This window comes from Symphalangus syndactylus, chromosome 1, assembly GCF_028878055.3.
Source record: "Symphalangus syndactylus isolate Jambi chromosome 1, NHGRI_mSymSyn1-v2.1_pri, whole genome shotgun sequence".
NCBI classification, from domain to species: Eukaryota; Metazoa; Chordata; class Mammalia; order Primates; family Hylobatidae; genus Symphalangus; species Symphalangus syndactylus.
Window position 1 is genome coordinate 80668066 of NC_072423.2, and position 27511 is coordinate 80695576.

The 27511-nt window shown below is 42.9% G+C and overlaps 1 protein-coding gene, 1 non-coding gene and 1 pseudogene across 2 annotated transcripts in view; 2 read left to right on the top strand and 1 right to left on the bottom strand.

Annotated features, from left to right (window-relative positions):
• Positions 1 to 14422, bottom strand: part of LOC129488393 (AFG3-like protein 2) — a 41305-nt gene extending 26883 nt beyond the window's left edge. Inside the window, exons 1-9 of the mRNA XM_063638516.1 lie at positions 14095 to 14422; positions 13859 to 14005; positions 13473 to 13600; positions 13304 to 13378; positions 7920 to 8019; positions 7168 to 7245; positions 3628 to 3734; positions 3317 to 3469; positions 85 to 156 (exon numbers count right to left, since the gene is read on the bottom strand). Coding sequence (XP_063494586.1) covers positions 85 to 156; positions 3317 to 3469; positions 3628 to 3734; positions 7168 to 7245; positions 7920 to 8019; positions 13304 to 13378; positions 13473 to 13600; positions 13859 to 14005; positions 14095 to 14422 — 1188 coding nt within the window. The remainder of the gene's footprint in view (positions 1 to 84; positions 157 to 3316; positions 3470 to 3627; positions 3735 to 7167; positions 7246 to 7919; positions 8020 to 13303; positions 13379 to 13472; positions 13601 to 13858; positions 14006 to 14094) is intronic.
• A 261-nt stretch (positions 14423 to 14683) lies between these two features.
• The window catches only part of LOC129461010 (ankyrin repeat domain-containing protein 18A-like), a 71072-nt pseudogene continuing 58244 nt past the window's right edge, over positions 14684 to 27511 (top strand).
• On the top strand, positions 25980 to 26086 carry LOC129461401 (U6 spliceosomal RNA). Its single transcript, XR_008650539.1, has one exon. It is a non-coding gene; the product is annotated as a U6 spliceosomal RNA (small nuclear RNA).

Sequence of the window (27511 nt, forward strand, 5' to 3'; positions counted from 1 at the left end):
GGTATGAGTCAGGTTTTCCTTTCAGCTTTAAATCTGAAAATGTTAATTTACAACTAATTCACATCAGTTAATAAAATGATTTACCCCATCAACAGGAGTTTTTCCTGGTGTAAAGGTCACTCGAACAAAACGCTTGTTGACTTCCAGTCTGTCTACCTAGAATTTTAAAAATAAATTCACACATAAATTCACAGAAAATACTTGAGATACTCCTTTAAGCTCATTTAAAATGCATATGATGTTTCGGCCATACAAGGAAAGAATAAAGAATCAGATAAAGATGCCCCCACGTTCCCACCTATAATTCTGCGGAAGCTCCCAGGCACGGCCCCTCACAAAGGGGGCTATGCTCTCATTTAGGGGCTGCATTGCCCAAACCACATCCTTGCACTTGCATTACACATGAAGGTAACCCTACACAATATGCACATTCCCTTCTGCCTGTTTTTAACTTTAAAAATGGTCTTGTTTTATATATAAGTATCCTTCTACAACTTTCTTTTTCCCTCCAACATTGCATTTGTGAGGTTTACACAAGCTCACACTTCCGTGCTGCAGGGTATGCCATGCTATGACCACACCCAAGTTACTGATCCATCCTCCTGTTAATAGACAGCTAGGCTGTTACACACTTCTCACAAGCAATGCTGTTATGAACATTCCCGTATCTACCTTTGTGGGCACATCTTAAAAAATTTCTCCAGGAAACACACCTGTAGATAGACACACTAAGGCTGTGTTGCAGGGTATACGTACCTTCAACTTTACTAGATATTGCCAAATTGCTCTCCAAAATGGTTCCCCAATTCACACTGCCATGAGCAAAACATTATTATTGTTCTATAGGACATAGACTATGGCTCTATAGGACATACCCACATTTGGTAGTATGAGACTTTTTAATTTTTGTCACTCTATAAACATAAAATAGTTTAAGCTTTTTTTAAAATTGAATCACCTAATTATATAGGATCCTTTTTTTATTTGTCTTTAGACAGGATTTCACTCAGGCTGGAGTGCAGTGGTGCAATCATAGCTCACTGCAGCCTCAACTTCTCTGGGCACAAAATATCCTCCCTCCTCAGCTTCCTGAGTAGCTGGGACTAAGAGTGCAAGTCACCACAAGTGGCCAATTTTTTTACATTTCTTTGTAGAGATGGGGTCTCCCTACATTCCCCAGGCTGGTCTCAAACTCCTAGATTCAAGTGATCCTCCACCTCAGCCTCCCAAAGTGCACAGATTACAGCTGTGAGCCAGCACGGCCAGCCTACATAGGATTCTTAATAACATTGTTAAACACCACATCCCAAGGACTGTAACTGATTTAGGAGCACGAGCACTCTGGGATGTGCTTATTTCTAACTGCTTGCTTTGTCAGCAAGTCTGGAAGGCAAGAATGAAAAACAAAAAGCAAAGGAGTCCCAGAGCAATCCCAGAGGGGCTGGAATCGGGGAGCAACTGTTCTTAAAGGCAGTCTCTGTCAGAGAGGAATGATTGGCACTGCTCCACCCCACAGACACCTGCTGGGGAGACAGCAGACTAATGCCAAAGAGGCAGAGGGTCAGGAGGAGCTGCAGCTGTGGAGAAGCCACCTCGAGGACCTGCCATCCCAATCGGAAGGACGGCTGCAGCCCGGTCCACACGTGATGATCACTGCTTCTGAGCAGCATCTGAGTGGGAGTCCCCACTACATCTGAGAACTACATATGTAAGATCCTCACTTTCATGAGATCAACATGTTTCAAAAATCCAACTAGATAAAAGGACTCTGGGCAGATGGTGGCATAAGAAGACACCAGGAACCCGTCTCCCTACGCACAGGACAATGTTACAGGCAGGATCTGTCCGATGTAAGCATTTTGGAACTCTGGAGTCCACTGAAGGTTTGCAACTTCCAGGGGAAACATAAACTGAAGTTAATCTCAGTCAACTTCAGCTCTTAGCACAGCAGCTGCTCATTTGAGTAGGTAGCCATTTCTTACATCCTTACCTTCCTGTACAACCTTTAGAACGAATTTAAATTCTTTGCACTACCTCAGTAAGTATTAATGTCGTCTTACTTTATCCATTTCATGGATGAAAACCCAAGTATTAAGAGGTTAAGGGGTTTCCCCAAGGCTACACAACAGGCATAATTCTGTCTATCACTATACTGCATCAATTCTTTTTTCTTTTTTGAGACAAAGTCTCACTCTGTTGCCCAGGCTGGAGTGCAGTGGCGCAATCTCGGCTCACTGCAAGCTCTGCCTCCCAGGTTCACGCCATTCTCTTGCCTCAGCCTCCGGAGTAGCTGAGACTACAGGCACGTGCCAACACGCCTGGCTAATTTTTTCTATTTTTTAGTAGAGACGGGGGTTTCACCATGTTAGCCAGGATGGTCTCGATCTCCTGACCTCGTGATCCACCCGCCTCGGCCTCCCAAAGTGCTGGGATTACAGGCATGACCCACCACACCCGGCCACTGCATCAATTCTAAGACACACATTTTTCATATTTTAACATCAGAAATGGAGATCCATTTTACAATTGATGGCATGTCATAATTTCATCAGCATCTTATTAGATTTGTCTTAGCAACTTATAAAACACCATGTGTCTTACAATCAATAGCATCTTAAATATGCTGAAATATGGTCTTACTTATTTCCCACTGGTTGTGGTGAATATAGTCACACATGGGCAAGCCCAGCAGGCAGTAACAAAGGCTGCTCTGCAGACAGAGAAATGGCAGGGACCACGCGCCCACCTGGCCCTCCCTTAGAGCCCCAACTGCTCTGACGACGCACGCTGATTAGCTGCCACGCCCACAGGTGACTAAAGGTAGTAAAGACCCACAGAGGGCCCAAAGAGCCTGGCACACGACAGCACAGAGCAAGGGCAGAGGCTGGCACACGACAGCACAGAGCAAGGGCAGAGGCTGGCACACGACAGCACAGAGCAAGGGCAGAGGCTGGCACATGACAGCACAGAGCAAGGGCAGAGGCTGGCACACAACAGCACAGAGCAGGGGCAGCTGAGGGCACGTGAGAAAAGGGCACAAGCAGAGGACTGCCAAAGACCATGGTCAGAAGCAGTGGTTCCAAAACCCAGTTCTGGGAGGTAGTGAAATAAAAGAATTTGGGGGTAAATGTGAGGACACCAGGTCAAAACACGGGTTTTCTGGTTGCAGTACTTCTCAGCATTAGAAAAATCTGAGTGAAAGTAATAATTTTACAATGGACGAGCCAGGTTAACCTGCTGACTGTCACTTCCTTGGTCTAATCTGATGAATTTCACCTTTGAACCACAACAGCCACCAATCCCATAAAATACTTACTACTCCTTTTGAAAGATAGTTATTGACAAAGTCCTTCCAAGTGATTTCTCTCCCAGATCTCTTGAGCAGCAAGTAAAACATGACTCCACCCCAGAACAGAGCAGTCCAGGGGAAGAACATCCTGAAATCCTTGTCGTCCCATGGAATGTCACCCTAGGCAGAGAGGGAGACAGCTTCTGTGAAGAATGAAATTCCACAATACGATCTATGCTCTGTGAGACACAAATCCCTCCAACACTACACTAATGCCTCCCAGCCTTCTCTGGGCCACCATCATAACCTCGAAATTCACACAATGTACAGCATCAAACCTTCTGGAACTTGGACCACCAGTGAGAAGCATCTTTCTTGCCACCTCGTTTTCCACCACCACCACTTCCTCCTCCAGAAGAGCGTGTGGTAGCGGCTGGCTTTGATTCTGTTCATAAACAAAGAGCACACATAGAAGCACGGCAAGATTTTAGCTCTCTCAGCAATGTCTTCATGTATACCGTTTAATAAAAGACTCGTTGCAGAATACACTGTGGCAACTGATCAGTTACTAAGTGAAGCACTATGAGAAAGAATACAAATACAAAGCTTACCAATCAGGGAGGCTCCCAAGGGCTATACTTGCATCATCTCATGAAATATGCACAATAACCCAATAACTCAAGAAATTATAGGACTGTTATACCCTTCACAGAGGGAGAAAGTACAGCTTAAGTAACTTGTTGGATAATGGGTGGCAGTGTTAGGGGACAGTGAATAAGTCACAGAGTTGGGATGCAAATTCCTCAGTCCCCACTCAAAGTTTTAAGTGTGTTCTGGCCATGCACGGTGGCTCATGCCTGTAATACCAGAATTTTGGGGGGCCAAAGCAGGAGAATCCCTTGAGCCCAGGAGTTCAAGACCAGACTGGGCAACAAAGCAAGACTCTGCCTCTGGCCGGGCACGGTGGCTCACACCTGTAATCCCAGCACTTTGGGAGGCTGAGGTGGGCGGATCACCTGAGGTCGAGAGTTTGAGACCAGCCTGATCAACATGGAGAAACCCTGTCTCTACTAAAAATACGAAAGTACCCGGGTGTGGTGGCGCATGCCTGTAATCCCAGCTACTAGGGAGGCTGAGGCAGGAGAATCACTTGAACCTGGGAGGCAGAGGTTGTGGTGAGCCAAGATCACACCATTGCACTCCAGCCTGGGCAACAAGCGTGAAACTTCGTCTCAAAAAAAATAAAAAATAAAAAATAAAATAAAAATTAGCCAGGCATCGTAGTGTGCACCTGTGGTCCCAGCTACACAGGAGGCTGAGGCAGGAGGATTGCTTGAGTCCTAGAGTTTGAGCCTGTAGTGAGCTGTGATTGTATCATTGCACTCCAGCCTGGGCAACAAGAAGACCCTATCTCAAAAGCAACAGCAACAACAAAACAAAACAAAAGTAAGTACTCCCTTTCCCACTCCCACAAAGCATACATGGTTAACATTTTCTTCTGCAGGAAAGCCCATGGTTTTGACAAATGGCTAAAAAAACACACCCACAGTTGATATTCAGCTGGCATCTTTGCTTCGTAGGGAAATGTATGTAAGGAAAACTGTAATTCAGTCCTTGTTGTTGTTGTTGTTGTTTTAGACAGAGTCTCACTCCGTCTCCCAGGCTGGAGTACAATGGCGTGATCTCAGCTCACTGCAACCTCTGCCTCCCAGGTTCAAGCGATTCTCGTGCCTCAGCCTCCCGAGCAGCTGGGATTACAGGATCATGCCACCATGCCTGGCTAATTTTTGTATTTTTAGTAGAGATGGGGTTTCACCATGTTGGCCAGGCTGGTCTTCAACTCCTGACCTCAGGTGATGCACTGGCTTTGGCCTCCCAAAGTGCTGGGATTACAGATGAGCCACTGCACCCAGTCCGAATACACTTCTAATGTCTTCAGTGACCATGAAGCAACCCCTCTAGTGTAGCAGGATGGGAGGCTACAGGCACCCAGCATCCTCAGTGGCTATGTAACATGTGGCTTCATGACACATTCACCCCGCTGCGCTGCATACGAGGGGCTTCTGCACCTCTGTCTCGAGTGGAGTCTGAGACAGGTATGATGTGCACAAGCCTCAGTCCCCCCAGTGAGGCCCAGGACTGGGAAACATGCAGTAAGCACACCACTAAAGCTGTGCAACACTCCAAACCATTCAGGGAGAAAGGAATGTCCACACAAAAGCAACCCAAAAGCTTGTATGGGTTATCATTACTCGGCCCCCACACCAAGACTCAAAGACCACCTAGCATGCACTGGGAGAACTGTAGGTGCTGCTCCAATCTAGAGCCCTGGGACTGTCACCAGCCCACACCAGCGCTTCTCCCTCCTCATGTCCCCTGGCTCTTACTCCTTTGCATTCTTTGGGCATGTATTTGTCTCTCCAACTAGATGACAAGTACATTTAAAAACATGGACTCCTCGAGGCCAGGTGCAGTGGTCACGCCTGTAATCCTGGCACTTTGGGAGGCTGAGGCGGGTGGATCACATGAGGTCAGGAGTTCAAGACCAGCCTGGCCAACATGGTGAAACCCCATCTCTTAAAACTTAGCTAGGCATGGTGGTGCATGCCTGTAATCCCAGCTTCTGTGGAGGCTGAGGCAGGAGAATCACTTGAACCCAAGAGGCAGAGGTTGCAGTGAGATCGTGCCACTGCACTGAAGCCTAGGCGACAGAGTGAGACCCCTTTCCCCCCCGCCAAAAAAAAAGAGAACTGAATTACAGTTTTCTTTACACTTTCCTAAAAAGCAAGGATAGGCCGGGCGTGGTGGCTCACGCCTGTAATCCCAGCGCTTTGGGAGGCCGAGGCAGGTGGATCACGAGGTCAGGAGATTGAGACCATCCTGGCTAACATAGCGAAACCCCATCTCTACTAAAAATACAAAAAACAAATTAGCTGGGCGTGGTGGTGGGCGCCTCTAGTCCCAGCTACTGGGGAGGCTGAGGCAGGAGAATGGTGTGAACCCGAGAGGCGGGGCTTGCAGTGAGCCGAGATCGCACCACTGCACTCCAGCCTGGGCGGCAGAGCGAGACTCTGTCTCAAAAAAAAAAAAAAAAAACAAAAAAAAAAACAAAAAAAGCAAGCAAGTCAGTCAAAATGGGCACAGCAGGCCCACTCAGTCCCCCAGCCACCGAGCTCTAATTAAGTCTCTCCGAATCCCTAGGGTGAGGTAATGCTCTGAGGAGCAATTTTTAAAACACTGCCCTAAACACAATATGTATCAAATAAATTGCATGTATTAGATTTCTAAGATTTTTCTCAATGTTTTAAATTATGTGCCAGATATCTACCAAATATGCTTAGTTTGACCAGACAATACCTCTAAGGTAGCCTTAAATTACTTCAATTTGCAAAATGACAGGAAAATATCAACAGAAAATTAAGGTGAAATGTAACATAAGGTCTGTAGAATTTTATATGTACTTGCAACCTACAGCTTCACAACTGACTTACTATAACTTTCTTTTTTTTTTTTTTTTTTTGAGACAGGGTCTCTCTGTTGCCCAGGCTGGAGTGCAATGGCACAATCACAGCTCACTGCCGGGCTCAGGTGATTCTCCCACCTCAGTCTCCCAGGTAGCTGGGACTACAGGTGTGCACCACCATGTCTAACTAATTTTTTGTATTTTTAGTAGGGACGGAGTTTCACCACATTGCCCAGGCTGGTCTCAATCTCCTGGGCTCAAGTGATCCACGCGCCTAGGCCTCCCAAAGGTCTGGGATTACAGGCGTGAGACACTGTGACCAGCCTGATAACTCTTTTCTTTGTTCAGTGGAAACTATCACCATAATACATGAGGGGAAAACACAAAATTCAAATATAATATTGTCAAAAGGTACCTTTTTTCTCTCCCATAATTTCTTTCGGTTCACTACCTTTTTTTCCATTTTTTCCATTAGGAAAGTATTTTTCAAATCCTGTTAGAAAAGGAAAAAAAATAGTTATCTTCAAACTAAAATTCATCAGGTTTTGTGTTCATTTCGTTTTCAAAGCAGCTGATTCATCATTGAAAAGCACAAGCTGGCCAGGTGCGATGGCTCATGCCTGTAATCCCAGCACTTTGGGAGGCCAAGGTGGGCAGACCACCTGAGGTCAGGAGTTCGAGACCAGCCTGCCGAACACAGCGAAACTCCGCCTCTACTAAAAATACAAAAAATTAGCTGGGTGTGGTGGTAGGTGCCTGTAATCCCAGCTACTTGGGAGGCTGAGGCAGGAGAATTGCTCGAACCTGGAAGGTGGAGGTTGCAGTGAGCCAAGATAGCACCAATGCACTCCAACCTGGGCGACAAGAGTGAAACTCAGTCTCCAAAAAAAAAAAAAAAAAAAAAAAAGCACAAGCTAAAAGCATAACATTTCTTGTGTACAAGTACATCAAAGTCTAAATAATAGAGTTCACAACCCAGAAGTGTTAAAGGAAAAAGCCTCCTTTTTGCATATCAATTTCATTATCTACAAAAGTGTTACATTTGAAGATGACATATCTTCATTGCTGTAATCAGACATAAGTTGGAGGCAGGGGAATGGGTTACAGAATGAGACAAAAGACCCAACCTAAGAATGTAGAACACTACAGCCACACCTAAGCATTTACCTTTTGGGGGTCGAGAACAGAATCTTTGATAAGCAGCCATTACATCTGTCAAAAGAGAATTTCTGCTGGCCCTTGCTTGAGTTGTAACAAATCGGTAAAGCTGCAACATGACATAAAAATAAAACCATGGTTGTATCAAGATAAAAAATTTAAAAGAGCTTCATTCCCTGGTCCTAAAGTGGATGAAAGGTCTCTCTCTTCCACAGGTGGTTATGAAGTAACACAGAATGACTCCCTTAATGAGGACTAGGGTTACCTAGCACTAGGCCACTGATCCCAGCAAAAGAACCAGGAGACACACATTATTATCCAGAAAACAAGAATATTTCAAAATCAGACATAATGTTGAATTGCAGTCCAATTATAGTTATGTGACAACACATTCACTTTGATGATGTTTGTTTAATTTGTAGCATTCAAAAGACAAACCCTGGCCAGGCGCAGTGCCTCACACCTGTAATCCCAGTACACTGGGAGGCCGAGGCAGGTGCATCACAAGGTCAGGAGTTCAAGACCAGCCTGGCCAGGTGGTGAAACCCCGTCTCTACTAAAAATACAAAAATTAGCCGGGCGCAGTGGCACGTGCCTGTAATCCTAGCTACTCGGGAGGCTGAGGCTGGAGCATTGCTTGAACCCAGGCGACAGAGGTTGCAGTGAGATGAGATCATGCCACTGCACACCAGCCTGGGCGATGGAGTGAGACTCCGTGTCAAAAAAATAAAAGGTTATAAAAATTACAAAACCAAATAAAACCACCTCATACCCACTATAATCAAAAAGACAGACAAGTGTGGGTGAGGATGTGAAAAACTGGAGCCCTGTACACTGTGCTGGTGAGAATGTAAAATGGTGTAGCCACTTTGGAAAACAGTTTGACAGATCTCCAAAATGGTACCATATGACCCAGCAATGCCACCCCTATCCAAGAAAGCTGAAAACACATGTCCACAAAAAATATGCACACAAATGTTCACAGAAGCCTTATTCATAACAGTCAAAAAGTAGGAACAAGCCAAACGTTCACCACCTGATGATGAACAGATAAATAAAATGTGGTATACCCATACAAGAGAATACCAGTCACTCAAACAAAGGAATGAAGTACTGACACGTGGATGAACCCTGAAAACATCATACTAAGTGAAAGAAGGCAGACACAAAAGGTCACATATTATGATTCAATTTATATGAAATGTCTAGAATAGGCAAATCCCTAGAGAGATACATTAGTAGTTGCCTAGAGTTGGGGGAATGATTACAGAGAAATGTGAAATGATTACTAATGGTCACAGGGCTTCTTTCTGGAGTGCTGAAAATGTTCTGGAATTGGAGACAGTGATGATGGCTGCACAACTTTATGAATATGTTAAAAACCAATGAAGTGTACATTTAAGATGAAGAATGGTTTGTAAATTAAAACGTCAATAAAAAAACAGAATGAGATGATTTAACTTCAAATAAACACACAATTCTACACAGCAAGACAGGACAGGAACACCAACATTGTTTTTGTCTGAGTGCAATACTGGCCTGGGAGACTTTGGAGCTTATGTTGTGTTACACCTTGCCCAACCACCAGAACACTTGGCCTATGAAACAACCACTGATAACAGATAAGAATGCAACTTAAGAGTTTTTTTCCAATGCCAAATCCATTAAGGGGATAGATTAAAATGAAATGTTATTCAAGCTAGACAAGTCAACAACTCCAGGTCAGGTGCTGTCAAGCAGTGGGGTGTCCAAAGGGGAATCAGAACCAGTTCCCACCCCTAAGAAGCATAGAAACATAGGGAAGAAAATCATGGGACAAATCAGTTACACTATGGCATAACAATGTAACCAAACAAAAGCTCTGAGTACAGGGAACAGGAGTGGTGCAGAGGTAATATGAAGGGGTCTTTATATCGCCACGTCTTAGTCTTAGTCCGTTCTGTTCCGCTGTAACAGAGTGCTGAAGCTGGGTAATTTACAAAGAAAGGTTTATTTAGCTCACAGTTCTGCAAGAGGGTAAGTATGAGAAACAGGGTGCTGGGCTTATGGTGAGCATCACATGCTAGGTCAAATTATGGCAGGAGAAGGTGCTACATCAAAACGTGGTGGGAGAAGGTCAATGGCAAAGCAGCCACATGCCAGGAGGGAGGAACTTCTATGTTATAACAACCTAAGGTCTCTGAAACTAAGCCAGTCCCACCACAGCTCACAGAACTCACTCACTACCTGTAGAATGGCAGGCACCAAGACACTCATGAGGGCTCCACCCTCATGGCCCAAACACCTCCCACTGGGCCCCACCTCCCAATACCACCACGATGGGGAACAAATTTCAACATGAGTTTTGGTGAGGCCAAACTCAAACCATATTACCATATAAAGCAAGTCTTTATGTCACCATAAAGTTTACTACAGAACTGGGCACTGTATGCCCTCCATAAATATTGACTGAAAAGCCCTTTTTAGGCTCTATTTTCAAATTGTGTTGACATGGAATATCCCTAGCAATAATCTGTGACTGAATTTAACACTGAGGTTGTGTTCTATGAAGAAATCATCAATGAAACTTCTTCTCCTCTGCATATCTAATCAAAGATCTGCATGTCTATCATTCAAAGAATAATGTAAGAGATACTAATTCACAAAATTTAAGTTGAGAGCACCGCATTTTGGAGAATTAGCCTTTATGTTTGACAACACGAGCACTTTTCAGTTGCTTTATCATCAGTCTTATTCCTCTGGGCATAACACCTGAGAACTCATCTCTCAACACATCAGAATCTCTTCCCCAGGAACCTCACCATGAAAGCAGTACTTCTGTCTCTGATCTTTAACGGCAGCAGGAACATAAAGGAAAACCTGTCCTATCAGACTCCCTCACAGCACAGTAATGCCCAGGTGTCACCAGGCAAATCTTCAGAGAGTACCAAAGAATATGTATCAGGACAGTGAACCCCCCCACCCCACCCCCCGCAAATCAATCAGCTACAGCTGTCAGCACAGAGGACTTCCTTATATATCAGCATCTGAGTGATATTCACAGGGACAATAGTGTCACTCAAAAGGAAGGCCTTTGGGTAACACTTCTGACATAAAATTGCAAGCTCACAACGCAGATCCCTACCTGGAACTGTATGTCTGAGTCCAATATTCATGAGCAGCAAAAGAAAAGGAATCAGGCTGGACAGGGTGGCTCACGTCTGTAATCCCAGCACTTTGGGAGGCCAAATGGATTGCTTGAGGCCAGGAGTTTGAGAACAGCCTGGCCAACATGACGAAACACCATCTCTACTAAAAATACAAAATTTTGCCTGGCGTAGTGGGGGGCGCCTGTAATCCCAGCTACTCGGGAGGCTGAGGCAGGAGAATCGCTTGAACCCTGGAGGCGGAGGTTGCAGTGACTCCAGATCACACCACTGCACTACAGTCTGGGTGACAGAGTGAGACCCTGCCTCAAAAAAAAAAAAAAAAAAAAAGAAGAAAAGAAAAGGGATCAGAGCTTGGTAAAACAGGGAAATGGATACAGGAAACCAAAAAAGGATCTACCACAGGGCAGCGTGGCATGACCATAGTGAAGAAATTGATCTAAGACTGGCAAGGGAGCCTCAAAGAGTAAAAGTCATGAATGCAGGCACTATTATTCCCCCTCCCCACCCCTGCCCTTTTTTTTTTTAAGAGACAGGGTCTGTCACCCACGCTGGAGTATAGCAGCGCAATCACAACTCACTGGAGCCTCAACCTCCCGTGCCAAGCGACCTGCCTTGTTCCCCCGAGTTGCTGGGACTATAGTCATGAGCCACTGAGCCCAGATAAGGAAAAAAAAAAAAAAATTTGTAGAGGCCAGGAGCTGTGGCTCAGGCCAGAAATCCCAACACTTGAGAGGAGGAGGTGGGAGGATCGCCTGGGTCCTGGAGTTTGAGGCCAGCCTGGGCAACTGAGCAAGATGGTGAACCCCATCTTTCCAGAAATTTTTTTTTTTTTTTGAGACGGAGTCTCGCTCTGTCGCCCAGGCTGGAGTGCAGTGGCCCGCTCTCAGCTCACTGCCAGCTCCACCGCCCACGTTCAAGCCATTCTCCTGCCTCAGCCTCCCAAGCAGCTGGGACTACGGGCGCTCACCACCATGCCCGGCTAATTTTTTGTATTTTTAGTACAGATGGGGTTTCACCGTGTTAGCCAGGATGGTCTCGATTTCCTGACCTCGTGATCCGCCCGCCTGCTGGGATTACAGGCGTGAGCCACCGCGCCTGGCCTCTCCAGAAATTTTTAAAAAATCAACCACGGTGCTGTAGTCCCGGATACTCCGGAGGCTGAGGCGGGAGGATCGCTTGAGTTTGGGGCTGCAGTGAGCTATGTTTGCGCCGCTGCACTCCGGCCTGGGCGAAGAAGCAAAACCTCGTCTCTAAAAAAAAAAAAAAAAAATTAAAAAAAATGTAGATTGGAGGGTCTGCTACCCTACCCAAGCTGGTTTCCAACTCCTGGACTCAAGCGATTCTCCAGCCTCGGCCTCCCTAAGTGCTGGGATCGCAGGCGTGAGCCCCGGCACTGGCCTATCTCCCCTTACAGTGAAGACGTTGAGCTGACTACCTCAAGGGCGCTGGGATAGCAGGAGGCTAAGCCAGGTTCCCGTGGCCGACCCGGGGACCTCAACCACCACCCGTACACCAGTGCAAGGCTGAGGAACCGTGTCACCTAAACAGTGAGAGCGACTATTTGACACGTGAACGTTTCCTTGAGACAGATCACGGCCATGGTTCTGTCAACACACTATCATTATGTCAGAAACACATATCAGGTCCCGTGCGCGTATCTAGAGGGATGGCTACCAACAGAGAAAGAGCCTCATGCTGAGAGCAGGCCCTGATATGCAACGAACACAGAGTCCCTGCTCTGAAAAGGTGACATTCTTAATAATAACAGCTAATACTGCCAGTCCTGTAATGCCCGCAATGGCCCCATTCAACAGACGGGAACACGGAGACTCGGAGAGGTTAGGCAGCCCGACTCTAAAACCCATCCTTGCGACTACATCGTGCTCGTGCTGCTGACTCAAAATTACAGACGCCTTCGTTCCGTGCTCCCGGGACACGAAAGCGGGGACAAGGACGGCCACCAAGCCAACATGACCTTCGAGGCTTCAGCCGCCCCGGTGAAGCGCGAAGACCCGCCTCTACTGGAGCTGCGCGTTTTCAAAACTTGAATCCCACAGGCAGGGCTGAGCGCGAATCGGCGCTCCCGGGGTCGGCGGAGAGACAGCGCAGGGTGCCCAGGCCCTCGGCAGGGATGGCCCGCGTGCGGCGGGAGGGCGGGGGCCGGAGACCTTGACGTCCGCTCTCCCGAGCCGGAAGTGGGCCCGAGGCAGGGCGGAGGGCGCCTGGCGCCCAGGTAGGACTCACCGTCCAGAAGCAGGGCTGCTCGCCCGGGCCCACGCCGCCAGGCAGGAGGAGCTGCTGTAGGCCGCTCCTGACCTCCTGATCCACCCGCCTCGGCCTCCCAAAGTGCTGGGATTACAGGCGTGAGCCACCGCGCCCAGCCTCTTTTTTTTTTTTTTAAAGTCAAAAAGACTTGGCCATATTTATAATCAAGGGTGGGATGCAGGGTGGAAGAAACCGAAATTTGAGTAGAGAAGACTTGCAGAGCAGATTCCCCCCGCCACCCCGGGGCCCGCGGAGACTTGGGGAGGTAGGCGTCATCTGAGGACAGAGGGCAGTGTGGGGAGCTTGGTCTGGGTCCAGATGGTGACAGCATCTCCTGCAGATGGGGGTATTTGCCCTGTCTGACACTGCCTCAGTACTCACTACCACCTGTGGGTCGTCCAAGGCCATGAATGAGTGGTGACCCAGTGTGGGCCCCAGCAGTCTCACTCCAGAGCCTGTGCCCTTAACCAGCACAAACCAACATACAGCTCCACCGTATTTAACCAAAGGGCCCAAAGGCAATAGAGATCACACCTCTTGGATTAATTTTCTCTCCGTGGCAAGCAGCAAAGTCATCAGCCCAGAGAGACAGGGACCGGGAACTGACAATGAGGTGCGGAGAGCATGGTCCAGGTTGGGGGAGGGTGATGACCGAGGATGAATGTGTTACCCTTAGGGGACCTGGATAAAACAAGATACCTGGAATGTCTTCTTTGACAATCTGTAAGATCATGCCTTTTCTCCAGTAGCAGAGTCATTTGGGCTCCTACCACAGAGGGCCGACTGCCTCCAGGGCTTGCCTCTGCATAGTATGTGGCGGCAATGGAGACAGGCGACTGCCCTGATAGAGGGTGCCCTTGCCAGCACCCGATCTCCCTTCCGAGGAAAAGCGGGGCGGGCCGCAAGACCAGACCGGCCCTCCTCCTCAGGCCGGGCTGGCAGCGCGCGTGCGATCCTGGGGCCACCCAGTGAGCCCAGGAGAACCGGCGAGCCCAGCGGCGCCTGCCCGCGGCCGCAGCCCCACCTGCCAGCGCGCGCCGCCTGGGAGCGGTTTCCTGGAGCCCGACGGCCACCGCGGTGCAGGCGCGCGCCCAACATCTTTGCCAGGCTCACTGGGCTTGAGAGGTCGGAGGCTGCTGAAGGCTGTTTTGGACCGGGCTGGATCGCGGATTTTGGGGGATCACAGATTTGGGATCGCGGATTGGGGGTTGGATCGCGGATTTGGGGTTGGATCGGGGATTTGGGGTTGGATAGGGGATTTGGGGCTGGGTCGGCGGGGGCGGGGGGTGGTGGTGAAAAGGTGACAGGGAGCTGCCCCCTCTCAAGAGTCGGTGGTTGGGGGTCTGAGAAGTCACCCCCATGAAGCTGTTCGGCTTCGGGAGCCGCAGGGGCCAGAGGGTCCTGGGCGCCATAGACCACATCTACACGGGTTCCGGGTACCGAACCCGGGACTCCCAACTGCAGGCGATCCACAAGGCGGCTGTCAAGGGCGACGCCGCGAAGGTGGAGCGCTGTCTGGCGCACAGGAGCGGAGACCTGGACGCCCTGGACAAGCAGCACAGGTAGCGGGGGCTCAGCCCGGGGTGGGAGGGGGTCTCCAGGCCCGGCTTTCCGGCAGCCCCTGGGACGGGGCCTTGGAGGGCGCCGGGCACCCTCTGAGCGGCGGAGCCAAAGGGACCCGCAGCTGTTTTCCATCCGTCATAATTCCCTGGCTGGAGCAGTTGGTGGAGAATTTGAGTGATTTAACTCACAAATTTAAGCATATACGGTGTTGTTATTTTTAACGTACACGTTTAAAACATGGTTTATATACATTATAGGAGGTGCCTAATGAGAGAACTCATTCCCCTCCCAAAAATACCTTGAGTTATTTTCAGTAGGCGAAAAGTTCTCAGATAAAACTGTCCGTTTTACATCCATATCCCCCTCTGTAGGTGGGTTCTTTACTGAAGGTTCTTAGAGAGAAACTTGGAAGTGGGAGGTGGGTTCTGTGTTCTTGAATGGGAAGGCACATTTTTCTCAAAATGTGAGCTCTTTCTGTGTTTATCAATTTTACATAGACCGAATGAAAATATCAAGGTTTTAAGATTTTTGTATGACACCTGCTGTCTTTCACTATTGCGATGACATTTAAAAAAATTTCATAATGGAGTGAAAAAACACTTGCTCCTCTAGATATCAAAATGTGCTATTAATTTCTACAATTAATTGTTTACTAACAGCTGAAAAGACAGATAAACGCATGGAACAGAATAGGCAACACAGACACAGTGAAATTATGTGAGATATACGTAAGGATTGAAGAGTAGGAAAGGATGAATTATTAATTTAAAATGTCTGCTGTTTGAAGAAAACTAATGAAATTTTATGTCACAAGCATGAGTTCCTGATGGAATACAGACTGAAATTTTTACATATGCAAATGAGTAAAGTACCAGAAGAAAACACAAACGCTTATTTTGCAGGTACACTTTATGTTGACAAAAGCCTTCCTAAGAATGACCTCACGAGCAGACATTCTGAAGGTTGATTTAGCAAACTAAAAATTAAAACTGCCTGTGTTTCAGAAAAAAAAACAACAAAAGAGAGCTTACTTGAAAAATATTAATTATATTATATATATATTCAGATAAAAGTATGTTTTCATTTTATAGGGAATTCATTATATTCTTTATTTATTTATTTACTTATTTTTGAGTCAGAGTGTCACTTCTTTGCCCAGGCTGGTGTCCAATGGCACAATCTTGGCTCACTGCAACCTCTGCCTCCCAGGTTCAAGCAATTCTCCTCGCTCAGCCTCCCATGTAGCTGGGATTACAGGCAGGTGCCAGCATGCCTGGCTAATTTTTGTATTTTTAGTAGAGAGGGGTTTCACCATGTTGGCCAGGCTGGTCTCGAACTCCTGAGCTCAAGTGATTTGCCTGCCTTGGCCTCCCAAGGTGCTGGGATTACAGGCATGAGCTACGGTGCCCGGCCTATATTGTTTATTATATATCATATGATATATGTATTACTGATACATATACCATATATATATTACAGATATAATCTGTTATATATATCAGTTATATATACACATTAGATGAAAAGCACATTTTCATTTTACAAGGCGTTCTTTCAAATCAAATCATCAAAAACTCTAAAATTGGGCAAATTACTTTTTTCCCGATCTACAAGTTACTTGTGTATATAGGAAAAAGTCCTTCACATTTCTGGTATAAGAATTTAAATTAAAAGAGGAATGAAACAGTTTTCTAGCCACAATAGTTGTGAGGATGTTTTACACTCCTGCTTAAAGTCTAAGTTGCTGATTACTTTTCAAATTGGTAATTTGGTGGTAAGTACTACGTTTAAAAAATATGTATGCCCTTTACCCATCAATTCCATTATACTAATACACCCTTAGGAAATAAACATACATGCACTTTATTTTTCGCAACGCTTATTTTAAAAAGAACCCATAGAATGGATCCTATAAATAAATTTCAGTTGCATCCATAGGAAGGAATAATATGTGACCATTGAAGGTGGCAATAGATACAGAAGTACATTGATATGCAAAGATGTATTTTGTTATAGCTAGCGAGGAAAAAAAATCAGTTGAATTATACATACACACAAATATACTATGGTCCTGTTTTAGCAAAAAATATGTACAAAATATAAAATTTGTAATTTCTGATCATTCGTATTTTAAGTAAAGTTCTTTTCCTTTTTCTTATCTGTGATTGCTGCAATGAGCATGTACAAAACTTCTAGTAAAGTTTATTAATAAAGGAATAATCCTTGGGAAGAGAGGAATATGAATCTTACAATATTAAAAATAATTTCTAGCTTTCTATTTTTTTATCATTATTGTGTGTATTGTTATCTTCTTTGAACTTTTAGCCTCTTCAGAAGTAAAAAGGGAATGTTTTTATCAGTTTCCAGATTTCATTATCTATGCATTTTATTACGTACATATGTTTTTCTTATATATTCATTCAATTGATGCAAACAATGATCGATTAATCATTTCATTTTAATTGTATTCTTTAAAATAAAAAGAACATATAAATAATTACTATTGCAAAAATATTGCTTGATAGGAGTTTATTGTAAAATATTGAACTCCCCAGCTGTATTCATCCATTCTTTCATTCCATTTATGCATCAAACACAACCTGAGTACCTGTTATGTAGCAGACATATTCTACTATTTCTCAGGACCCTTAACTTCATGTTTACCTGCCCTGCCTGCACAAGCTGAGAGATTTAAAATAGGAATATTGGGACTTAATCTCCTTGAAACTTTGTCTCCCACCTTTCAAACAAAAGCATTTCTGAAGTTAGAAAACAGTAGAAGATAACCTTTAACTGCCCTTTCAAAAGTTTATCAGTCTTAAATACTAATATTAATCATTGGAAAGTCTTATTTGCATATATTCTGTAAGTATAAGTATTGAATAAAATGAGCCATATGTATTCATTTGAATCATGAGTTTTCTTTGGCTTCAAGTTGTTTGAAAATCAAGGAATTAATTTGTTTAAAAAATGCATTATTGTTATTTCAGTGCTCTTTCCCCTCAGTACCTTTAAGAACTAAAATGTATTTATGTGCCAGTTATATGCCTAGAACTGCCCTAGACCTGCCGAGTATACCATATTCTACTTACTGTAAGGTCTCATGGATTGTGTGATGCCCCGCTATTTTATATATCAATAAGATAAATTTTAAAATGCTACCAATTATAGTTATAATAATATAAGTGGCATTCGAATGTCAGAAGTATTGAAATGTGACTACTCTTTCAGCCATCCTGCAAAGTAGGTATAATTGTATCTTTTACCTAATTAAAATGTTTTTGTTAAGTAGTAGTAATAGTAACAATTATAATATCTGGCTGGGTGCAGTGGCTCACACCTGCAATCCCAGAACTTCGGGAGGCTAAGGTGAGAGGATTGCTCGATGCCAGGAGTTTGAGACCATCCTGGGCAACAAAGTGAGATTCTTACTCTACACAAATTTTTAAATAAATAGCTGGGCATGCTGGTGCACATCTGTAGTCCCAGCTACTCAGGAGGCTGGGGATGGAGGATCGCTTGAGCCCAGGAGTTCCAGGCTGCAGTGAGCTATAGTTACATCATTGCACTCCAGCCTGGGCAAAAGAGTGAGACTTTGTCTCAAAAAACAAAAATCTTACAATTATTGAGTTGCTGTAGGAACTATTCTAAATACATAGCTTCTCATTTAAGCATCACAATGGTGTCCTATGAGATAGCTACTATTGTCATCTTTATTAATGAGGAAGTTGAGGCACAGAACGGTTAAGCAATAGTTGGTAAGTGACAGGGTTTAAAGTAGGACTCAAGCTGTAGTTGAACTGAATCCAAAGCCTGAGCTCTCTTCAAATAGGCTGCTGTTTCCATTAAGGCAGTGAGCAGTAAGAGCTAGTAAGTATTGCACTTTCTTCAAAAAAGTTAAGTATTTGTTTTGAAGGCAGAGGAAAAACATGCTATTGAATTTTTACAGTTACATGAATGATTTTATGTTTTGAGATGTTGCACTACAGTTTCCTAAAAAGTCGTCTTACTCTCGTAGAACTGCTCTACATTTGGCCTGTGCCAGTGGCCATGTGAAAGTGGTCACCCTCCTGGTTAGCAGAAAATGCCAGATTGATATCTGTGACAAAGAAAACAGAACGCCTTTGATACAGGTACATTAGAGCCAACTCTTTCAGCATGAGATGGATTTGATTTGCATATATAGGATTAAAATAAATTGATCTCATTTAAATATAAGTAGTTGGTGAAACCTGTGGGGAATGTGTATTTTGAATTCTTGGAATTTACAATCTATTTCTTGGTCTAATACGGACAGGCTGTCCATTGCCAGGAAGAGGCTTGTGCCGTTGTTCTGCTGGAACATGGCGCCAATCCAAACCTTAAGGATATCTACGGCAACACTGCTCTCCATTATGCTGTGTATAGCGAGAGCACCTCGCTGGCAGAAAAACTGCTTTTCCATGGTGCAAATATTGAAGCACTGGACAAGGTATAGATCAATCAACTTTCTTTCCAAAATAGTTGCTTTAACATTGACATAGGTAAGGGTCAATTTTTTATGTTTGGAAGCTCAACCATTCCCTGAATGCAAATGCAAATTATTTTGAAATAACTGTCCAAGATTTTATTTTAAATATTGATACTTTTAAAGGAGCATGAAAGGGTACAGCTTTATAAAACGCACTTTGGAAAATATTTGTGAATCTGTTAAAGGTAAAAACCTTTTCAACTTTTTTTCTATGCAGGGTTATTCTTTCCTTCTTTTCCCCCCAATTAGTGGAAAACAACACAGGAAAGAAAATATGCCCTGGAAATAGGCTTTCTCTTAAAACTCGAACAAAACTAAAGCAACTTACAATAAGTGGACCTGTTGCTGCTGCTGATAATTTTCTGAGAAACTGATGTATCATCTCTCAGTGGCACAAGGCTTAAGAGGGAAAAATGGGAAGGCAAAAGGAGAGCAATCAGAAATATGCAGGTCACTTGGAAATTAGGTAATGAGGGAAAATGCCAAAAAGAGTTTTTTTTTTTTTTTTTTTTTTTTGGTTTGTTGTTCTTCCAGTTTATGTGTTGAGACAAGGCGCTCTTTTGCTTTGGGTCCAATAATGTTTGGTTTGAAAATGAGAGTGAATTGAAACTTGCCTAGAGATTAATTTTAGGAAGACTTTGAGGAAACCAGATTGGCAGTGAATAGGTGGTGATGAAGTGAGAAACACTTCAGCAGTAGGTGCAACAAATTCTTAACTGACTTATTGTCCATCCGGGCAGAAACAGCCACTTAGATAAGAGTCTAAAGACTCCTCTCAAACCTACATTTTCTTGGTGGGAAGGTGGGAGATAAGGAGCTTATAAATAGCAAAATCAAGTGGGATTTTGAGTTTACTTCTCTCTGCTCTACCCATACCCAGGAAACTTAACTGGAGCTTTAATAAATGACTCACTCTTTTCTCTTTTTGGTCACATGTCCAACTGATAAAGAGAATTAGCCATGGAGGTGAGAGATGAGACTGTGAAGCAATCGCTGCACTAATTCTCAGAACTGTGCATTACAGTGACCTGAGGACATTTTGTGAAAAATCTACAATTATAGGCTTTCCCCTGAGGATTTTGATGTTATAGACGTAATACGGCCTGAACATTTTTGAAACCGTTTTCTTGAAGCTGGGCACAGTGACATGTTCCTGTAGTCCCAGCTTGAGCCTGAGTTTAAGTTCACCTTGAGCAACGTAGTGAGACTCTTGCCTCTAACAACAATAACAGGAAAAAAAAAAAAAAAAAAAAAAAAAAAACCTCAAGGTTTGGATACACTCCTGATTAAGAACCCCAGAATAGATAAGCGAACACATAAATTTCTGTATCTCAGAAACGTAAGAAATCTGTAGAAGAATTGGCATTCGATAGGTGCTACTTCCTTCAAAGTTCTCCTTTTCAGTAATATTAGCCTGACTTATCTGTCTTCCTCTACGTCTGTGACTGGGAAGTGAAAGGAAATATTACAGGCAATATCTCTCAGCTTACAGAATAACACCTTTTCCTTCCCACCATTAATCATTCACTAACATTCAGAGAGTCTTTGGAAATTTGCTTATGGGTAATCTTTCAATAAGTAGAGGCTGACTTTTTCATGATTTGATGTCCCTTTGTCACCATGCACATGATTGATTGTGTGTCAGCAAATGTTCATTACAAGTTGGGCTTTCTCAGTTAGAATAGGAGCAAATCCTAAACTATTTTTTTTTAGTTGAAGTTGTATTATGAACTAGCTCAGTATGTTTGTTAAGTTTATAGAGCTTTAGCATAACCAAAATGTCAGTTTTAAACACTGAAATCCATGGAGTTAATAAAAATACAGATATGAATTATTTTAATAATTTAGTTTTAGCAGTCCTATGAGCCAATTATCTATTTGGTTAATGATCTGGGAAAATTATATACAAATATATTTTAAATGAATGAATGTTGGAAAAATTCTTGAAGCAGGAATTATGAGTCTCTTTTTAGCAATTTTTATTATATATGAGAGCCTGATGTTTTGGTAAAACATATGATACTAGAGGAAGAAAATATTTTACACGCAAATACTTGGATTATACACAACCATTTAGTAACACATTAATACCGAATATAAAAACACAAGGGGGGCTATATTCTAATGTGGTACACAGATTTGTTTGTTCGCCTCTATAAGTTGAATCAACATGTAAAATTTAGAAGACTGGTGTAGAAATCTGGACTTCAGGCTTATTCTAAAGAATCAAATCTGGTGTCCCCTGAGTTTCTATCACTGTTTGGTCTGCTGTGCAGAGGTTGCCCCTTTAGAGAAGGCATGTATTCTCCAGTTTGCTACTGTGCCCACCGTAGTACTTCCTTTACTCAGGCAACCTTCCTTTGTCCTTGTAAGTATTTGAGTTTACAACTCCTATGGTATAGTATATTTTGATAAAGATTTCAACGTTTTTAAGTCAGCGCATATTTGTCATAATATGTAGTCTATAGAGTATATAAATCCCTCCGTTATGGAGATGAATTTTAGAATTTAGAAGCCTTTGACACTCTTTTCTTTATGTATACCACAAATAATTATCTGCCCATAAGAATGCCTAGAAGCCTTTTTAGGTTATTCCTGGTTATAGTTGGATAATTTACGAATATTGCAGACATTACATCTTTCTCCTCAGTGCTCTTCCTTAGAAATTCAAGTGACTTACCGGGTTCTATCATGCCAGAAATAACTCATATGGATCAGTATGAGAACTTTTATTGACAAGCCATTATGTTTTTATTTCTGGTTTATACTTTGTCTAAAATAAAAAATAAAATAATTTTAAGTAGCCATTTAAGTGGAAGCCAGTAAGAAATGGATTTAAAAAGTAGAGCTGCACTAGGATCCCGGGATTACCATTATAATTGAGAATAGTATTTCTTACTGAGCTTTGGTTTTTTAAATATTTGTTCTTAAGTTTTCTAAACCTGTCTCTCTTGCACAGAATGTACTGAGCTTTCTAACAGGAAAGATAAAAATCTATTCTCTTGTATTTGCGAAAAAAACCCATGGACTATTTAATAAGAAAAATAAGTGCATTTGAAGCCAATCTCTCTTAATTCAGAGCTCATTTCCATGGTGAGCCATTTGGAGCAGGAGTGTGTGACATTGGCATCTGGGATCCTGACACCACTGATAGTAGTGAATCAAGCAAGTTTGTACCACCCAGAGGAAGCCTCCAACTGTATTGGGAAGCTCTGGCAACTGTATCTCTGAAACTCTTAATTCCTCAAATGTTAAAATTTGCCACAAATAGTATTGTCAAATGGGGATTAGGTAAAATTCAAGAGATTTCTTGATTATTGGACATATCATACAGTTTTGTAATACTTCTCAAAGTCACGGAGTCTTTCTCTTGGGGTGTATAATACTTCTGGTAAAGCACATATTTGGAATATAGTTTAAGAAACACTGCTTTAGTGAGAATAATTTAGATTATTAATTTATGTAAACAACTCAACATGTTTGCTACTATGTCTTAGGGTGTTGGGGCTATAGAGACAACAGATACAGCCCTTGCCTCAAGAAGCTCTTGGTTTCGGTGGGAAACAGTGAAATGATTACAATGTACCATGTTAAGTGCTGTGATCAAAGCAAGGATTCTTGGGACTGGTAAATGTTTAAAGTGAGTTGTGGCAATGACCACAGTTAATCCGGGGAGACAGAGGAGGGTTGTTTACAAGGCAAAGAGCAGCACATCAGAAAGCACAGAGGAGTGAGAAGGAAGGGACTGCTTTTCATTTACTTCCTTTCTATATTGTATGTTGAAGTTCAAAGCATCTTAGAGAACATTTTCAGTTCAGTTGAGAAATATGTAATTTTGTGAATTATTAAGTGTTTTCTGCTATTTTATAGGACAAAAATACCCCACTTTTATTCGCTATAATTTGCAAGAAAGAGAAAATGGTGGAATTTTTATTGAAAAACAAAGCAAGTACACAGGCCGTTGATAAGCTGAGACGGTACAGTAGTTCTTTTTTTTTTTTTAAAAAAAAAATAAAAACCTGCATATTCTAGAGTGGTAACAGTCACTGAAGTCAGAAATATTAATAAGAAGATTAACGCAATTATTGGCATATAGTGAAAAATATCACCATGAATAATCAGATAGATCAAATATTTGGACGGAGTGACATAAAGAACAGTATAGAGTAGGATTCATCTTCTCTTATAATATAGAGTGTTTGTTATTTATAATTGGATGTTTTTGGTACTGTAATCTTTTATTAGCTAAAGGGTTTTGTAATAGTTTTTTTTTTTTTTTTGAGACGGAGTCGCGCTCTGTTGCCAGGCTGGAGTACAGTGGTGTGATCTTGGCTCACTGCAACCTCCACCTCCCAGGCTCAAGTGATTCTCCTGCCTCGGCCTCCCAACTAGCTGGGACTACAGGTGCTGGCCACCATGCCCAGCTAAGTTTTGTATTTTTAGTAGAGATGAGATTTCACCATATTGGCCAGGATGGCCTCAATCTCTTGACCTTGTGATCTGCTCTCCTTGGCTTCCCGAAGTGCTGCGATTACAGGCATGAGCCACTGCACCTGACCAGTTTTATTAATTTTTAAAGTGTGGAACTTTAGTTCATGACTACTAGAATTGTCCTTATTATGATTATTGTTGTTGTTGTTTTCAGCCTGCAGATAACTCTTATCTGACCCCTGGCTGATTTGAATTGTAATATATCAGACTAGGAAAGCAATGGGGAAATCTTCATCTAAATCTTTGCCTGCTTTAGATAAGTGATCTCAGCACAGTTTCTTGGCCATCAAAGGACTATTAGTTAGCAACTTGTATTATGTCACACCCCAGTGGGACAAGAGGCTTCCTTGTCCTTTTCTTTTAGCCTTGGTGATAATTTACAAAGACGAACACTTGAGCACCCTAGATGCTTATAGACCGAAGCTAGTACCTGCAAATGGTTATTACGTCTACACTGACAGGTGGATATTAAATTGGTAAAGTGTATCAAACTAGCTGTTTAAAAAAGTCTTTATTAAAGTTCTTGAGTAGAGTGATGTCTTTGTTATTTTAGAACAGCCCTCATGCTTGCCGTGCACTATGACTCACCGGGTATTGTCAACATCCTTCTTAAGCAAAATGTTAATGTCTTTACTCAAGACATGTGTGGACGAGATGCAGACGATTATGCTATTTCTCGCCATTTGACAAAGTAAGTGTTTATGTTAAAAGGCCAGTTAATACTAAACTGAAGTTTAAAATAATTGCAACTCTTCCATCTTATACATTAGGTGAGAGTTCCTAGTTTGGTTCAGATACTTTGAAATAGCAATGAGTTCGTCTACCTTTTAGCCAGAAATCAAGCAGAAGTCTAGGTTAGTTAGAAGTAGAGTGCAAGATTTTTTTCAGGATTTTTAAGACCTTTATCCCTAGGGATCTCAGTGTTGTTCATTTTATTCTAAGTTATAATCCCCATGCATGGGATAAAGAGAGCCACATCTTTGACTTCTTTTCCTTTCCTTTCTTTTTTTTATTTTGTTGTGTGGAGACAAGGTCTCACTCTGTTACCCTGGCTGGTCTTGAACTCCTGAGCTCAAGTAATCCCCCTGCCCCGGCCTCTCACAGTGCTAGCCACCATGCCTGGCCTGACTTTTCTGATTAGTTGTTGGGTCTTGAAATGGCCAATTTAGCAGAAAATCTTGTATTTTCCCCTGGGGCTATCTCCTGTGTCTTCTTTCTTTAAATTTTCAAGAAGCTAAGGGGTTTCCTAAGTTGAAGGAAGGCAATCTTTCTTTACAAGTCAGAAGAAGGGAAAAAGGCCATTCTGATCATTCTGTTGTTTCCATAGACTCACTTGCTGTATTGTTGCCATTGTAACCAGTCCTGCAATCTGATAATGATTGACCTTTGCCACCAGGATGCCTTCACTCACTCAGGCCCCTCAGTTTTCATGCTGATTCATACACAGAGTTCATGTATTTATTAGTTTTATTAGTTTGTGGTGTTTATCAGTTTATGTACTTATGCTCAGTCACTGTTCCCAGCACCCTGATCTGGCAGCTAGGCCTCCTAGCTTTACCAACACAAATATTGAGCAAGTTGATCCTCACCCTACACTAAAAACCTTATTTGGAGCTCACATCTTAGCTAGGCTTAGCCTAGGCATTCATGGTGTGTTATCCTTTGAGAGCCATATTTGTCTTTTCTTTAACCAATATTAGTTGGGACTGTTCTCAACAGTCAGGGATGTTCAAATAATGTTGCAGGAAGAGATTAGGTTTCCCTTTCCCTTTTGCTATCAGATCTGTACCTTGAGGCTTTTTTTTTACATCCTGTGGAGCAGCTTTGGTTAGGTAGCAGAAGGTTCCATGTTATCTTTCCACTGAGTAGTGGGAACCAACTTGTAGTTGGCCCCTCAAGTAAGGTGTCTCTGTGATAATGAAAATCTCCTGGGCTAATCACAACTCTTCCTCAAGTTTTAAATATATTTTAAAATTCTACCTCACAGGAAGCCATTCAATCAAATTCTCTGAATCTAAAGTGGGTGAGTTGGATTTAACAGAGCTAAGCCTCATCCAGGACTCACGAGTATCCATGTATCAAACAGGCTTAGTACTTGTTTCAGCAGCACATATTTTAAAATTCGATCAATACAGAGCAAATAAGCATGGCTGCTGCCTAGGGATGGCACACATATTCAGAAAGCATTCCATATTTTGCATAGTCCCGGGAAGGTCATTTGAGTATTTGTTGAGTAGCTCCAAGGAAGCAGTGTGAGTGAAACCAAAACAGAAGACACCCAATATTGAAATTGTGATTATCACTATAAAACTATTGATGTAAGGTGATCTCTGAAATGAGAACAGAGCTGAGTAATAATGGGATGTTACTTGTCGTTGGCACATGTCTTGGAAATGAGAAAATGTGAACTTGCATTTCCTTCATGGAACTGAAAAACAATCAAAGCAGGGTTTCGTCTTGTCTGTTAGTTGGAGAGGACCATGGGGATCCAGCATCCTAGCACAGATCTGCTGGCTTAGAGTTTGAGGGACGTAGAGAAGGAGCGGTAGTTGTCCAAGCCATGTTTTGACACCCATTAGGTTTCTGCCCTTGGTGTGATTGATGAGCTCAGTGATAGGAGACAGTTAGGTCATCTATTTTAATGAGATTAGTTATGAATTAGGTAAAATGCCCTGAATTACAAGCCACAAAGAATACAACTAATAACCAAAATTAGCACAATAACATTTTCTGAAAACTGCAACATTTGAATATTAGAACTTACAGAAAAAAACACACACCAAGTTTTATTTGGGATTCCAAAATGATTTCAGCAACAAAGTTCAAGAATAAATTATTCCATTGCTTTACTATTTCTCTGAAAATTTAAACATGTAATCTCATTATACCTTCCTAACAACCTAGTGAAGTAAGGTAGTAAAATCCGTATTTTCAGAAGAAACCACGAAGCCTAAGAGAAGCAACTTGTCTGAAAACAAAATACCTATTGGTTACGGAGTGAGGACTTACTCTGAGTGCAGGACACTTTGCATGATGTCTAGCTAACTAGAGTCCATTTACTGAGCTGCGCTTCGTCCATTTATGAGTACTTTACTTTTTTTCTTCTTTAATTATAAGCTTAATAAACTTGTAAGCTTTAAAACTTTGAAGTGTATGGGACATTAAAATTCTGATATTAGGTCTCATATTGCCTGACATGGTTTCAGAATTCAATGTGTTTGGTAAAGATCTTTTATTTCAGTATTAAAATAGCAATTTTATTTATTACTTTTGTATACATAGAATTCAACAACAAATTTTGGAACATAAAAAGAAGATACCTAAAAATGACAAACCGGGGTGGAGCCAAGATGGCCGAATAGGAACAGCTCCGGTCTCCAGCTCCCAGCCCCAGCGACACAGAAGACGGGTGATTTCTGCATTTCTGCTTGAGGTACGGGTTTCATCTCACTAGGGAGTGCCTAACAGTGGGTTCAGGACAGTCGGTGAAGCGCACTGTGCGCGAGCCGAAGCAGGGCGAGGCATTGCCTCACTCGGGAAGCGCAAGGGGTCAGGGAGTTCCCTTTCCTAGTCAAAGAAAGGGGAAACAGACGGCACCTGGAATATCGGGTCAGTCCCGTCCT